This window comes from Anabrus simplex, chromosome 8 (genome assembly GCF_040414725.1).
Source record: "Anabrus simplex isolate iqAnaSimp1 chromosome 8, ASM4041472v1, whole genome shotgun sequence".
In the NCBI taxonomy this organism is placed as follows: domain Eukaryota; kingdom Metazoa; phylum Arthropoda; class Insecta; order Orthoptera; family Tettigoniidae; genus Anabrus; species Anabrus simplex.
The window spans coordinates 183939740-183953044 of record NC_090272.1 but is presented as its reverse complement, the minus strand read 5'-3'; the positions used below and the strand labels follow the sequence as shown (position 1 = coordinate 183953044).

Below are 13305 nucleotides of genomic sequence, written 5' to 3'. Positions count from 1 at the left end.
GTCATTATCTTCACCTGAAGTGTACTTGCAGACAGTTGTGGTTAGGTTAGCAGGAAAACATATTGCAAGGCCATCAAGGCCATCAGAGCAATCACAAAAAGGTCACAGAGGTCTTATGTTTTGAAGGAGGCTGCAGCTGAAATGGATTACAAACCTATAAGAGGTTATTCATTCAATGTTCAGAGGAAGTTAAATGCAAGTTAGCCAACATAACATATAGGCTACAGACTGTTTGGGTAGTATGGACGATACTTCTTGCTGATCCATTGAGGTGTTGGGTCACGAAATTATATGTAGTAATATTAGTCAAATCCAAAGTGGACCCTTGATAAAAGAGCTTGAATATGCATACATTGAACTCACAGATGGAGATGATAAAGTCCCATAGAAGTGTGTATTGGTGCTGATATAGCAGGGAAACTATTCAATGGAACAAGAACAAAATTTGAGTGGTTTGGTAGCCATACAGACTAAAGTTGGGTGGACTGTAATGGCCAAAGTGAATGGAATACAGGCAAATGGCAATTGTGCTATGGTGAAATATTGGAGGAATACTCTAGAGGACACTCAAGTAAAGCTACTAAAAATGAGGCAAGAGAGACTAGACAGAGAAAAGTTAGCAATAGATCTCAAGTTCTTGGAGATAAAGGAGAAAGCAGAAGGAAGAAAAAAATTATATAGAACAATGCAAAAAAAAAAACCTCCTGTCATATGAGAAACATGACACCAAGACCTTAAACAGTGCTCTACGTCCTTAAAGAATGAGAAACTTGGATGAAGTTTGAAAACAAACTGCAAGATAGAGAAATAAAAAGGGAGGCTGAGTATGCAGCAAAGATAAAGATGCAGAGGAATTTTAGCAAGAGAAAATAGAAGAAGTACTCAAAGTTGAGAAAAGGAAGAAAGAAATTAATCGTTTTTTCCACTAACAACTGAACAAACAAGAAAAATCCAAGAAAAAAAATGCATATCAGAAACTTCTGAAGGAAGATCCTACTGAAGGCCATCACAAATATCTAGAAGAGAAAAAACAAAAGCACTGAGAAAAGGAAATTATGAAATGGGAGATATTACAAAGATTCAAAAGAGCTAAAGATGAGATTAGGAGTACTAAACGGAGTAGCCATACTCATCAGACGTGACAACATGAAATGGCCAGAGTGGCCTTCTAGAGTGGAGGAGTTGATACCTGATCAGGATGGGGAGGTTTGAGACATCGGCTCACATACTGTACTTTTGCAACCAACACAACAGCTCTATCCTCTGGAAGATGTATGTGAAGAAGATAGTGGAAAATGTGACGGGTTTGTAAAAGAGTATGTTAAGGGAGGACTTAAGGGTGGAAGGAGAAAAACAGATCGGAAAATAAAGACTCAAGATTAAATTTGTGATGTTTTGATTTGCCTGAGTGAAAGGTGGGTAAGTTAACTCATCAGGATATTGTTAACTTAAGGTGGGAGTATGTTTACTCTTAGATTAGTATGAATTTTGCTTCTTGAGGTTGAAGTTACCTAATGTGGATTATGAGAGTAATTTTTTTATTTATCTGCTCCGTTGTATCCAAATGTGCAAGACGGCAGTTTCTATTTTTAAACAGGTGTAACTTTATATAACGCAAGGATTTGAAGGCCCAACTATTTCCAATAGACCTATATATAACTGCTACGAGGGGCCACATTGCCAATACAAGGCTCTTTGCTAAGTACACCTGATGTACTAGATAAATGGCTTTTGTCACTAGCCAGGATTTACCTAAACAGGCAGTAGCATTGTCTGAGCAAGTGATGCAGCCGCTAACACCACCAAAATATCATCCTCTTTACCCAGTGCAGCACAGTTTGCGAGGGACGACGACAATACTAAAGTTCTACCAATCCTTGACGTGCTCCCCCATCAACCATGAGAAAAAAAGAAAAGCAGTGGTGATTTGAATAGGTTATAAAGAAGGAAACTACATCTGCTGAATTAAGATTCTACTTGTCAGAGAGTCTGATACAAGTATCCAAAACAAGGGGACATTTGCTCTTCTCCCACAGACTACTTCCTCAAGAAGCAACTAAACAGGAACCCACAAGCAGTCACCACAACCAGAAGTGGATTACTAGCCCATTCCCAGAGACTAGTCTTGGTGGTGCACATTTGGGGAAGAAACTAAAGACAGGCACAAGGGTTCACCTTACCAACAGAGCAATTTCCACAGGCTTAAAGCGAGCTCAGGATTGGGATCTCTAACATGGTGAGCATCTTCTCACCATTTGTTCAGTTTTAGAGGATACACTGTTTACTATACAAATGCCAAAGTCCCAGTTGAACAAGCAACAGAAAAAGCAGAGGGGAAGAAAGCTACGGGCCAGCGATTCCGTCATCCCTCTGCGTATGTGCACGCTCTGGCCTCAAAGAAATGCCTGCCTTTTTTGGCCATTCACTTTCCGTTCCGAAGTGAGGTTATAATCGACGTCTTCCATAAACAAAAACATCGTGCGGTAATACAGAGTTCCTCAAAACCAAACAAACGTTAGTTTTCTTAAGACTGTCACTGAAGAAATTAATTCATAGCTTTTCCCCTTTTCTCAATTCTTAATGACCACATTAGTCCATTTGACATTTCCTATACTCCCGATCAATAAACAATTACCGGTCACTTTAAGCAATAGCAGTATGTTGAAGAATGCTAAAGAGCATCAAATAAGTGAAAAGTGGCAATAATTTAACTTATAACAAAATATTTCATCTACAAATAATTACTGGTAAAATATCGGCTTTTCGCCAAGTGAACTTACCCAATAAAATCAAATGGATCATATTAAAATGTGTTTTCTGCAGGTACCGTAACACAGCAGTTGTGATACAATGGAATTCTCTTCACATGAAAATGGACTAGTGGAGCGTTTTGATATCCTAAGTCCCTTTAATTTGTACTACTCTTCACTTCAAGAACTATTTAGCGCTACTGCTATTCACACTCAATGTCTCAATGCTGCCACACAAATCCTGGTTTAGCATTTCGTGTTACTGCTGTTACTTCACAAAGTTCGTGGTGAATTCCTATTGGTTGAGATCAATTTACCTATGACAAACTAACACGCCAAACCAACCCACACGAAAATACAAGAATTTTATGGTTAACAAATAGGATGTATGATGGTTATGGTTCTAGAAACAATTCTTGAGTGTCAATATTAATTTCCGCACAGTTTCAAAATGATTATTATTAAACTATTGCCATCCTAAATAATAATAATAATAATAATAATAATAATAATAATAATAATAATAATAATAATAATAATAATAATGCCAGCAAATCTATCGACACGAGGATGACATATTTGAGCACCTTCAAATACCACCGGACTGGGTGAACCTGCCAAGTTGAGGTCAGAAGGCCAGCACCTCAACAGTCTGAGCCATTCAGCCCAGTAATAATAATAATAATAATATTATTATTATTATTATTATCGCCCACCCTCATCGGAGGGTCTGCCTTACAAGGGCTGCACTCGGCTAGAAATAGCCACACGAAATTAATTAAATTTATTATTATTATTATTATTATTATTATTATTATTATTATTATTATTATTATTATTATTATTATTATTATTATTATTATAAATTTGAAATAGGCCTGAATTACAGCAGCAGGTGTCTGAAACAGGGTATCCAAAATATATAAATAGCAAGTTGACCAAGAGGAAAGACCATAGAAGAAGACTGGAACAACCTGGTCTGAAGACAGACAGGTAGCCCACAGTAAAAAATAAAAGAAATATGGGCACAAAGGAAGGCAAATGCATGCTTCTAAATATTTTGCATAGTCGCGATGGGCTTATTTGCATATGTACTGTAATAATAATACACATCTTCATTATAGACTGTTATGCCTTTCAGCAGTGTTAATCTACTTTCTAACTGCCAGCACAATCCTCTATTTGTAATTAGTCATGTAGTCTCATTTAGTTTCATATCTCTTATCTTTAAATCGTTAGAAACTGAGTCTAACCATCGTCAGCTTGGTCTCCCTCTACTTATCCTACTCTCCAAAAGAGAGTCCATTATTCTACTAGGTAACTTATCCCCCTCCATTCGTCTCACATGGCCCTATCACCAAAGCCGGTTTATGCGTACAGCTTCATCCATCAAGTTAATTCCTAACTTATCCTTTATCTCCTCATTCCGAGTATCCTCCTCCCATTGTTCCCACCAGCTTGTACCAGCAATTCTCATTACTGTCATATCTGTTACTTCTAACTTATGAATAAGATATCCTGTGTACACGCAGCTTTCACTCCCGCAAAGCAAAGTTGGTCTGAAAACAGACTGATGAAATAGTTTTGTCCGGGAGCTGACGTCTTTCTTACAGAATAATGTTGATTGCAACTGCAAGCTCATTGCATTAGCTTTACTGCACCTTCATTCAATCACACTTACTATGCTACCATCCTGGGAGAACACACATCCTAATATGAGTAGAGCCCTGCGCGGATATACAAAATTTTACCCGCATCTGCTCTTCGCTTCTTTCATCCGTACCTGCATCCGCGAATAGTTATCCGCATCCACGAATGGCTATCCGCGGATATTGTAAATATTTAACTGCAGTATATCACACCCAAGGTATTGAAACGGATAGATCACCGGGCGAGTTGGCCGTGCGGTTAGGGCCGCGCAGCTGTGAGCTTGCATCCGGGAGATAGTGCGTTCGAACTCCACTGTCGGCAGCCCTGAAGATGGTTTTTTGTGGTTTCCCATTTTCACACCAGGCAAATAATGGGGCTGTACCATAATTAAGGCCACAGCCACTTCCTTCCCAGTCCTAGCCCTTTCCTTTCCTATCCTATCATCGCTATAAGACCTATCTGTGTCAGTGCGAAATAAAGCACAAAAAAAAAAAAATCAGACAGATCTGTTAACACATTCACGCCCATCATCTGAGTGGCTATTTAAAGGGCTGGCCCAGCTATTCCAGCTGTTAGTGGCAGAGCAAACAACAACGAATTCTTTTCACAGTAAGTTCTAAACGGAACAAGCTATGGAAACAAAATTTTCCACATACCTCAATGAAGTCCTCTAGTACCTCTGTAGGGTGTGGTAGGTAATGTCACACTTTCCTGGGTTAATGGGAACACTAAACATTCCAAAAAATAGCGTGTTTCACTAATAATTTTATTTTTGAAGCACACTTTGCACCTTCTTCAGGGGAACTTGTCTATATTTGATGGTGGAAACTTTAAGAGAATATACTCTTTTATCTTCGCATCTAACCTAAATGACTGATCCTTGGCCGGTGCCCTTTTTGGCGGCAAAATTGCAGGATGTTGACTTGGAGCTAATGACGTAGATGGAGCTGAGATTTCGGAGAGAGGTGATTGTACTTGTATGTCGGGTTCACTTTTTACCCCGTTTGAGAATTGCCTGGTGTTCCTTTAGGTCTTTTGGTACACCCCTATTCGACCGTATTGTTTCACATACAGCAGTGTTCTGTTCCCGTAATTGTTTCACGGGTCAAACGCTATTTGTAATAATTGTCCATATAGACTGTATACCCCTGGCCAAGATAATTTTCAAGCAGCTGAAAAACTGTGCTTTGTAAATTCGCATCACTTGCATAATTTATATTGTCCCAACACGCCATGGTTATACTTCAGAACGCGACTATACACACGCTTGTGCTATCACAAACCAACTACGCAGCTAGTTGTGCGAGCGCTGGGCTACCTTCAGAAACAAAACAAAGAAAATGCATTGGGAGGGAAAATCGCTGTGGCCATGTGGTTTTCGGTGAGTAGAAACATTCATAAGGGTATTACTTTCATCTCTCTCGCACATATTTGTGACCTAAATAGATCCCAGCTGCGTAGGAATGGCTCGAGTTCAAGGTTGCGCTTATCCGGGCTAACTCGGATGCGGTCCACAGCATGGCGACGCGCTATAGGCAATAACTCGGATACGGGCGTGAATGTGTTAACACAATACAATAGGCCTGATACCAGAACCCCCTACAGCCAAAGGTTTATGAGGGATTTCCTCTTGCGAAAACTGCCAACGTATTGACTTCTTTCCATTAACTATGGGCAGGAGCCAGTTAGGCTTAGGTCATATTTACAGCTTTATGGTGTCTAGGCTATTTATATATCACCATTCTCCCATATCAATGTTAAGGGTGGCCTAATAACAAGTAAAAATAAGAGTATATCTGAATGAAAAATCAATAAACTTCATCATTTAGAAATTATCCGCAAAATTATCAGCACTGCCATCACAGTTTGCAGCCGCCAAGACACTAACTTAACGGATATCCACAGATCACTAAATATGAGGACCATCCAGAAATTAAGTTTCCCTATTAAAAATAAAAACAGGCTGAGTGGCTCAGACGGTTGAGGCGCTGGCCTTCTGTCCCCAACTTGGCAGATTCGATCCTGGCTCAGTCCGGTGGTATTTGAAGGTGCTCAATTACGTCAGCCTCGTGTCGGTAGGTTTACTGGCATGTAAAAGAACTCCTGAGGGAATAAATTCTGGCACCTCGGCGTCTCCGAAAACCGTAAAAGAGTAGTTAGTGGGACGTAAAACAAATAACATTATTATTATTATTATTATTATTATTAAACTTTATTGTTACAAAGGCAATGTTGGAGCTATTTTTTAACATAATCACCACCAAAATTGAGACACTTTTTATATCATGAGATCAACTTTTGTATGATGGTGTTGTAGAAGTCTGCCACCTGGAAATGGAACCAGTGTGTGACATTCGTCTTCAGCTCTTCATCTGTGTGAAAATGCTGACCAGAAGACAGACATTTCTTGAGTTGAAGGAAAAGATGAAAATCACTAGGAGCAAGATCAAGACTGTACGGTAGATGATCAAACACCTCCCAGCCGAACTCCTGCAGAACAGTTGCTGAGCGTCGAGACGTATGTGGGCGAGCATCGTCATGAATCAGCATATCTGCACTGAGCATTCCATGTCTATTGCTTTGAATGCTTGCCGTAATTTCCATAGCGTTTCACAGTAACAGTCTGCATTCATTGTTTCACTTCTGGGCAGGAAGTCAATGAAGAGAATGTCCTTCCTGTCCCAGAACACCCTGCACCTCACTTTCCACATCGAAACAGTCTGTTTCACTTTCGTCCTGACAGGAGATCTATCATGACGCCAATGCATTGACTGCTGCTTGGTTTCCGGAGTAAAGTGAACAACCCCTGTCTCAGCACCCGTGATGATACTGTGGAGGAACTCATCGCCGTCATCATGGTACCGCTTTAGAAACGTCAGTGCTCCTCTTAAGTGTTACATTTTGTGGTCGAGTATCAGGTTTTAGTGACAACTTCATGCAACAAGAATCACATTATTTGCAGAAAATGGCTGCCAAGTTCCATAATCGTGAAGTAACTTTTCTCCATAATGCGCTGTCACACCAGCTCCACAAAGTCATCACTGATGTGGGACGGTTACCCACGACCCTCTTCATCATGGATATTTTGACGACTTTTGACTTTGTTCATGACCTTTGGCCCGAAGACCTGACACTCCTGACGATGAATTTCGATCAGCGCTATGTTTTGTGCATTAAGAAAATTTATCAAAGACCAAACCTCGCAGGAGGCAGAAGAAAGAATACAAGCCGCCATTTCAAGCCACTGCTGCTATGCTACTGAGAGCAGGTGGACTTGTCAAGCCGGTAATGATTGATATGTCATAGATCTGTAGCGCATGCTTATATTTCCTGGCAACATATGTTTACGTTACAAGGAAAGAAATAACAAATCTTAATTTCTGGATTGCCTTTGCACTTGAAATTACTTACCTGTCCCAGCTTTGTATCCCTAATCTAAAATTCAGTTCTCTTGGATTTCTTATGTACTGACATCAATTTAGTCTTGGGAAGGCTAATTTTTGCACCATACTCATTGCACTTATTTTCAAGATCCAAGATATATATATTTTCCTAAAATACAGCATTATACAATTTCCTGTAAACAATTTTTTTATTAAAAACACAGCTCATCCTTAATAAATTTAGATTTGGCCCAATTTTCCATTAACCCTCTTGGAGCCAAGAGGTGATCTGGTTGGCCGCTCCCCGTCAGCTGGAAGAGGCCAGAGCTCCGCCTCCACCCTACTACTGTAAAGTGCCAGGCCATTTTCAGTGGAAATACATGTATTTCAAAATTCGCGTATATCTACCGGTGTATAGCAAATACCAGCATGAAATTTTCTACATATCGACTACGTAGAATAAGAAACTGCTTTGGAGTGACATATAAAGAGTCAAAGACATTTTATTGTTGATTTATAGTCGTCGATAACTTTTATTTTTAGGAAGAGAAAAATATTTTCGCACTTTCTCTCTCAATATCTACTTTGAAAAAATAATTTACGATACAAAAGAATTTTTGTAATTATGTATAATGTATTTCTAAATACAATTCTATAAAATAACTAACTTGAACAAAATAAATAAAAATGTAAAAATAAAAATTCAAACATATGTCACTAGTAAAAACAAGACAATTTTACTCACCGATAAAATTCGCGTGTATGTATCGATGTTTGGCAAATACTGACAACAAATTTTCTACGTGCAGACAACACAGTATTAAAATAATTCTGAATTAGTAAATAAGTAAAAAATAGTAGTTGATATTATAGTTTTTTGTTTTCAGAAAAAATAGTTTCTCGGTTTCGGTTGTAGTATATATTAGAAAAATAAATTTTACAATACAACAGAATTTATGAAATTAAGAAATGTATGGCACTAAAGCCGTGATTTGCTTTGACCTACTAAGCGTCTGTTGCTCAGTTCGGTACCTGCAGTTTACGAGGTGAAGCAAGGTCAGTGAGACGGATCCTCTCAGTAATTATACTTGGTTTTCCAGATCGAGGTCGCCCTCTCACCCTCAGATATCTCCTCAATTGCAATCACTTAGGGTCACTTAGATCGAGTGAACCTCGAACCAACCCTCAGGACCAGGCGAAAATTCTTGACCTGGGCAGGAATCGAACCCATGACCTCCGGGTGAGAGGTAGGCATGCTCACTTGGCCCGCGGAGACCGGCATTTAGGAAATGATAGAGGACTATATGTGACTATAAGGTTTAGCAGAGAGCGGAGAATCAGACGGTAGGGCATGTCCAAGAACTTCCTTGAAGGAGACAGGAGGTTGAGGAATGTTGTCGGGTTCATTGGGACAAATTTCCAAAAATTGTTCTCCAGAGACATCATCATCATATTCGTTATCACTAGTTTCATCTACCACCATATTCAGAGTAGCTTTAGTGAGTTAAGACACAATCAAACGTCTCTTCTTTAGCTGCGGTGATCCCGCGGACGTGTCCGGTATAATTTCGTCGCTACTCTCTGAACTAAATTCCCTATCACTACCCGATAAATCATCCGCATTAACTTCGCACTGTTCCAAATACTGCATTAATTTATGGTCATCAATACCTGCTGAAAAAATATCACGTGAACAACATGCCATTTTCCTGTCACAAATCCACTCACTGCAAGGAGCAATCTCTTACTGACCGGTTAGCGGTATTTGTAAACACAGGAAACGACTCTTGTGAAAGGTATAACACCATCTTAGAACTGCCAAAGCAAGGCCAGGTACACAATAACGTGTAGCCCCTTTACTACAGGTTGTAACAAAAGTAAGCACGTCACTATAGGTTGCCTCAAAATTATGTATATCACGGAATTTTAAGCCGGCCAATGTAATTGGCTCTGGCAACTTCCGACTGGATTGTTAAAGGCCGACCAGATTGGCTCTGGCAATTTAAAGGGAGGGTGCTCGCACAACCGCCTGGCACCACGAGAGTTAAGACTATGTTAAGGCCAGACTGCTTACTACATTTTCACTTGAGTCCCTCCCTGCCATTTAATACCTTTCAGTAGATGATCCAAGGTAAACAATGAACAACAGTCCGGCTCCAAGGCTAAATGGTTAGCGTGCTGGCCTTTGGCCACAGGGGTCCCGGGTTCGATTCCCAGCAGGGTCGAGAATTTTAACCTTAATTGGTTAATTTCGCTGGCATGGGGACTGAGTGTATGTGTCGTCTACATCATCATTTCAACCTCATCACGATGCGCAGGTCACCTACGGGAGTCAAATCAAAAGACCTGCATCTGGCAATCCGAACTTGTCCTCGGACACTCCCGGCACTAAAAGCCATACGCCACTTCATTTCATTTCAATGAACAACAAAGGTGAATTTTTCTTGTCTAACCCCTGCAAGTACCTTGAACCAAGAACTCACTCTACCATCAATTCCCACTGCAGACCAACTTTCAACAAAAATGACTCTGATTTTAATAATAAACCCTTAAACACATAGTCTCCCAGTATAGTGAACATCTTTTCCCCCAGTACTCTGCCATATGTATTCAAAATCAAAATCACTTTATTTGCAAATGAGGTGTCTACCTCAGTGGCAAATGGTACACAAAAATACATTATTATCCAGTACTAAATTTTTAATTAACAAGAGAAGAAGACATTTTCCTAAAATAGAGTATTATACAATTTACTGTAAACAATTTTTTTTATTAAACTTTAAAATTTATTAAAATTTAGATTTGTACAAAAGATAATGAAATTCTGTCAAATGAAGCCAGGTAATATACAGTAGATGTTGATTCCCATAGGGAACCTGAAATATTTGTCCCGAATTAGTAAATTTATAATACCAATATAAATGGTCCGTTATTGGACATTAAAATTTTTCCAGCTAACTCATTCCTGGTTGCCAGCGTTTCGCCCCAGTGTGCTAAGTCGGGCTCAGCAGTTGGTAAATAGCACACCCACCAAGACGCATGGTTAGTGCATACTATGGAGGCCACTGCGTAAGCTATTTGGAGCCACCGGCGGTGCCAATGCACTATGAGAGACTTTGTCTCATTACCAAACATTGATGCCTGCCTGACCATCATATGATATAAGGAACCTGAAATATTTGTCCCGAATGAGTAAATTTATAATACCAATATAAATGGTCCATTATTGGACATTATAAATTTTCCAGCTAACTCATTCCTGGTTGCCAGCGTTTCACCCCAGTGTGCTAAGTCGGGCCCATCCATTGGTATATAGCACACCCACCAAGATGCATGGCTAGTGCATACTGTGGAGGGCACTGCGTAGGCTATTTGGAGCATTGGCAGTGCCAATGCAATGTGAGAGACTTTGTCTCATTACCAAAAATTGATGCCTGTCTGGTCATCAGATGATATAGATGTTGATTCCAATAGGGAAGAAAATATTTGTTCCAAATGAGTAAATTTATAATACCAATATAAATGGTAAATTTTCCAGCTAACTCAATCCTAGTTGCCAGCGTTTTGCCCCAGTGTGCTAAGTCAGGCTCATTAGTTGGTAAATAGCACACCCACCAAGACAAATGGCTAGTGCATACCGTGGAGGCCACTGCGTAGGTTATTTGGAGCCTTGGCACTGCTGGTAAAACAATAGTGATGATTTTTCTATCCCTTGATTCCATACATCTACTTGTTTTTGCACTTCCGTTTCATCCTCACCCCATATCACAATATCATCTGCAAACAACATGGCTTTTGTTGCCTGTCTTTCCAATCTCTGTTTAATGTTCTTGTGAATTTCATCCATGACTATGATGAATAGTATGGGGGATAGTACACTTCCCAGTCAGAGACCAGTTTCAACTTTAAACCATTTTGTTTTTCCTATACTAGTCTTCACATTACTAACACAATTTTTGTACATAGCTTTTATCAGTTGCACTTCCACTCTGTTAACTTGGTTTTTCCTTAATGTGTCCCATATCAACTGTCTGGGCACACTGTCATAAGCCTTCTCAATGTCAATAAATGTCATCACTATGTCTTTTCCAAACTCCCATCTTTTCTCCATCATACTCGTAAATTGTAATATGTCTTAATGTAAAGATCAGGTCAAATGTTGACCTCTCTATCCTAAAACCATACTGTTCTTCTTCCATTTCTCCTTCTAGCTTCCTCCTCAGTCTTCCTTCCAATACTCTCTCAAATATTTTAGCTATATGGGCAATAAGGGAGATCCTTCTGTAGTTATTGCATTGCATTGGCAATTTTTAAATATCAGGATAATTAAACCCTTTCCCCACTCTTCTGGGATCTCTTTCTTCCTCCAGATTATTCTAAATAATCTATACAGCCACTGTTGAACTATTGGTCCGGCTTCTTTTATCATTTCTGTTGTTACCTCATCCACTCCTGCTGCTCTACCACTCCTCATCGTTCATATGGCTTTCTCTATTTCTAACATCGATATCTCCTTTTCTTGTTCTTTTCCTTTCCTCATTGTTTCTTCTTGCTCCTTCTCATCTACCAGTTCACTGTAATTAATATTTAGCAATTCTGAGAAGTATTCTTCCCATATTTTTAGCATGTCATCTCTTTGTGTCAATATCTGCCCTGTTTCAGTTTTTACAAATTTTGTATCTTCTCTATTTTGTAAACTATTCTTCACCAAACCATACAAAACCCTTTTACTTCCCATTATATCCTCCTGTAAAATTTCTGTAAAACTTTCCCAGCTCTTCTGTTTCTCTTCTTGTACTATTTTCTTACATACTCTTTTGGCTTCTTTATATTTCTGCCAATTCTCTGTACTATTGCTGCCTAGCCACTTCCTCTGAGCTATTTGTTTCTCTTTAACTGCTTCCTTTACCCTGCTGTTCTACCAAGGAATCTCCTTTTCCTTTTCCTCTCCGATAGTCTTCCACAGGTGTTTACTGCACACTTTACATATCCGTTCCTGAAACATGTCCATTCCTCTTCCACACTGTTCAAGTCATCTTTGGGAATTTCTTTCTTCAGATCCTCTTGAAACTTTTTCCTTATTTCTTTCTCTTTTAACTTACATCCCTTTACTTGTCTTTCCCTTTTTTCTATTAACTTCATTTTAACAAGTCTTAATTTCACTACCACCACTTTATGGTCTCCTTCGAAATCTGCTCTTGGCATTACTGTCACATCTTCCATTTGTTACGTTTATCCTTCTCCAACAGAATATCTTTGTCTTTGTCTTTTTATCTCCCTAACCATATCGACATATTTTTTGTTTTTTTCTAAACCACGTATTGCCAACAATTAATCCATTCCTTGTACAAAAATCTATGGCCAAATCTCCTTCTTCATCTTGGTTTCCATAACTATAGGGACCGGGCGAGTTAGCCGTGCGCGTAGAGGCATGCGGCTGTGAGCTTGCATCCGGGAGATAGTAGGTTCGAATCCCACTATCGGCAGCCCTGAAGATGGTTTTCCGTGGTTTCCCATTTTCA

At 39.4% G+C, this 13305-nt stretch overlaps 1 protein-coding gene across 1 annotated transcript in view; it reads right to left on the bottom strand.

Moving 5' to 3' along the window:
- CaBP1 (Protein disulfide-isomerase A6 homolog CaBP1) overlaps positions 1-3003 on the bottom strand; it is a 65005-nt gene extending 62002 nt beyond the window's left edge. Inside the window, exon 1 of the mRNA XM_067152563.2 lies at positions 2781-3003. Coding sequence (XP_067008664.1) covers positions 2781-2802 — 22 coding nt within the window. The 5' untranslated portion in view covers positions 2803-3003. The remainder of the gene's footprint in view (positions 1-2780) is intronic.
- Positions 3004-13305: the final 10302 nt, after the last annotated feature.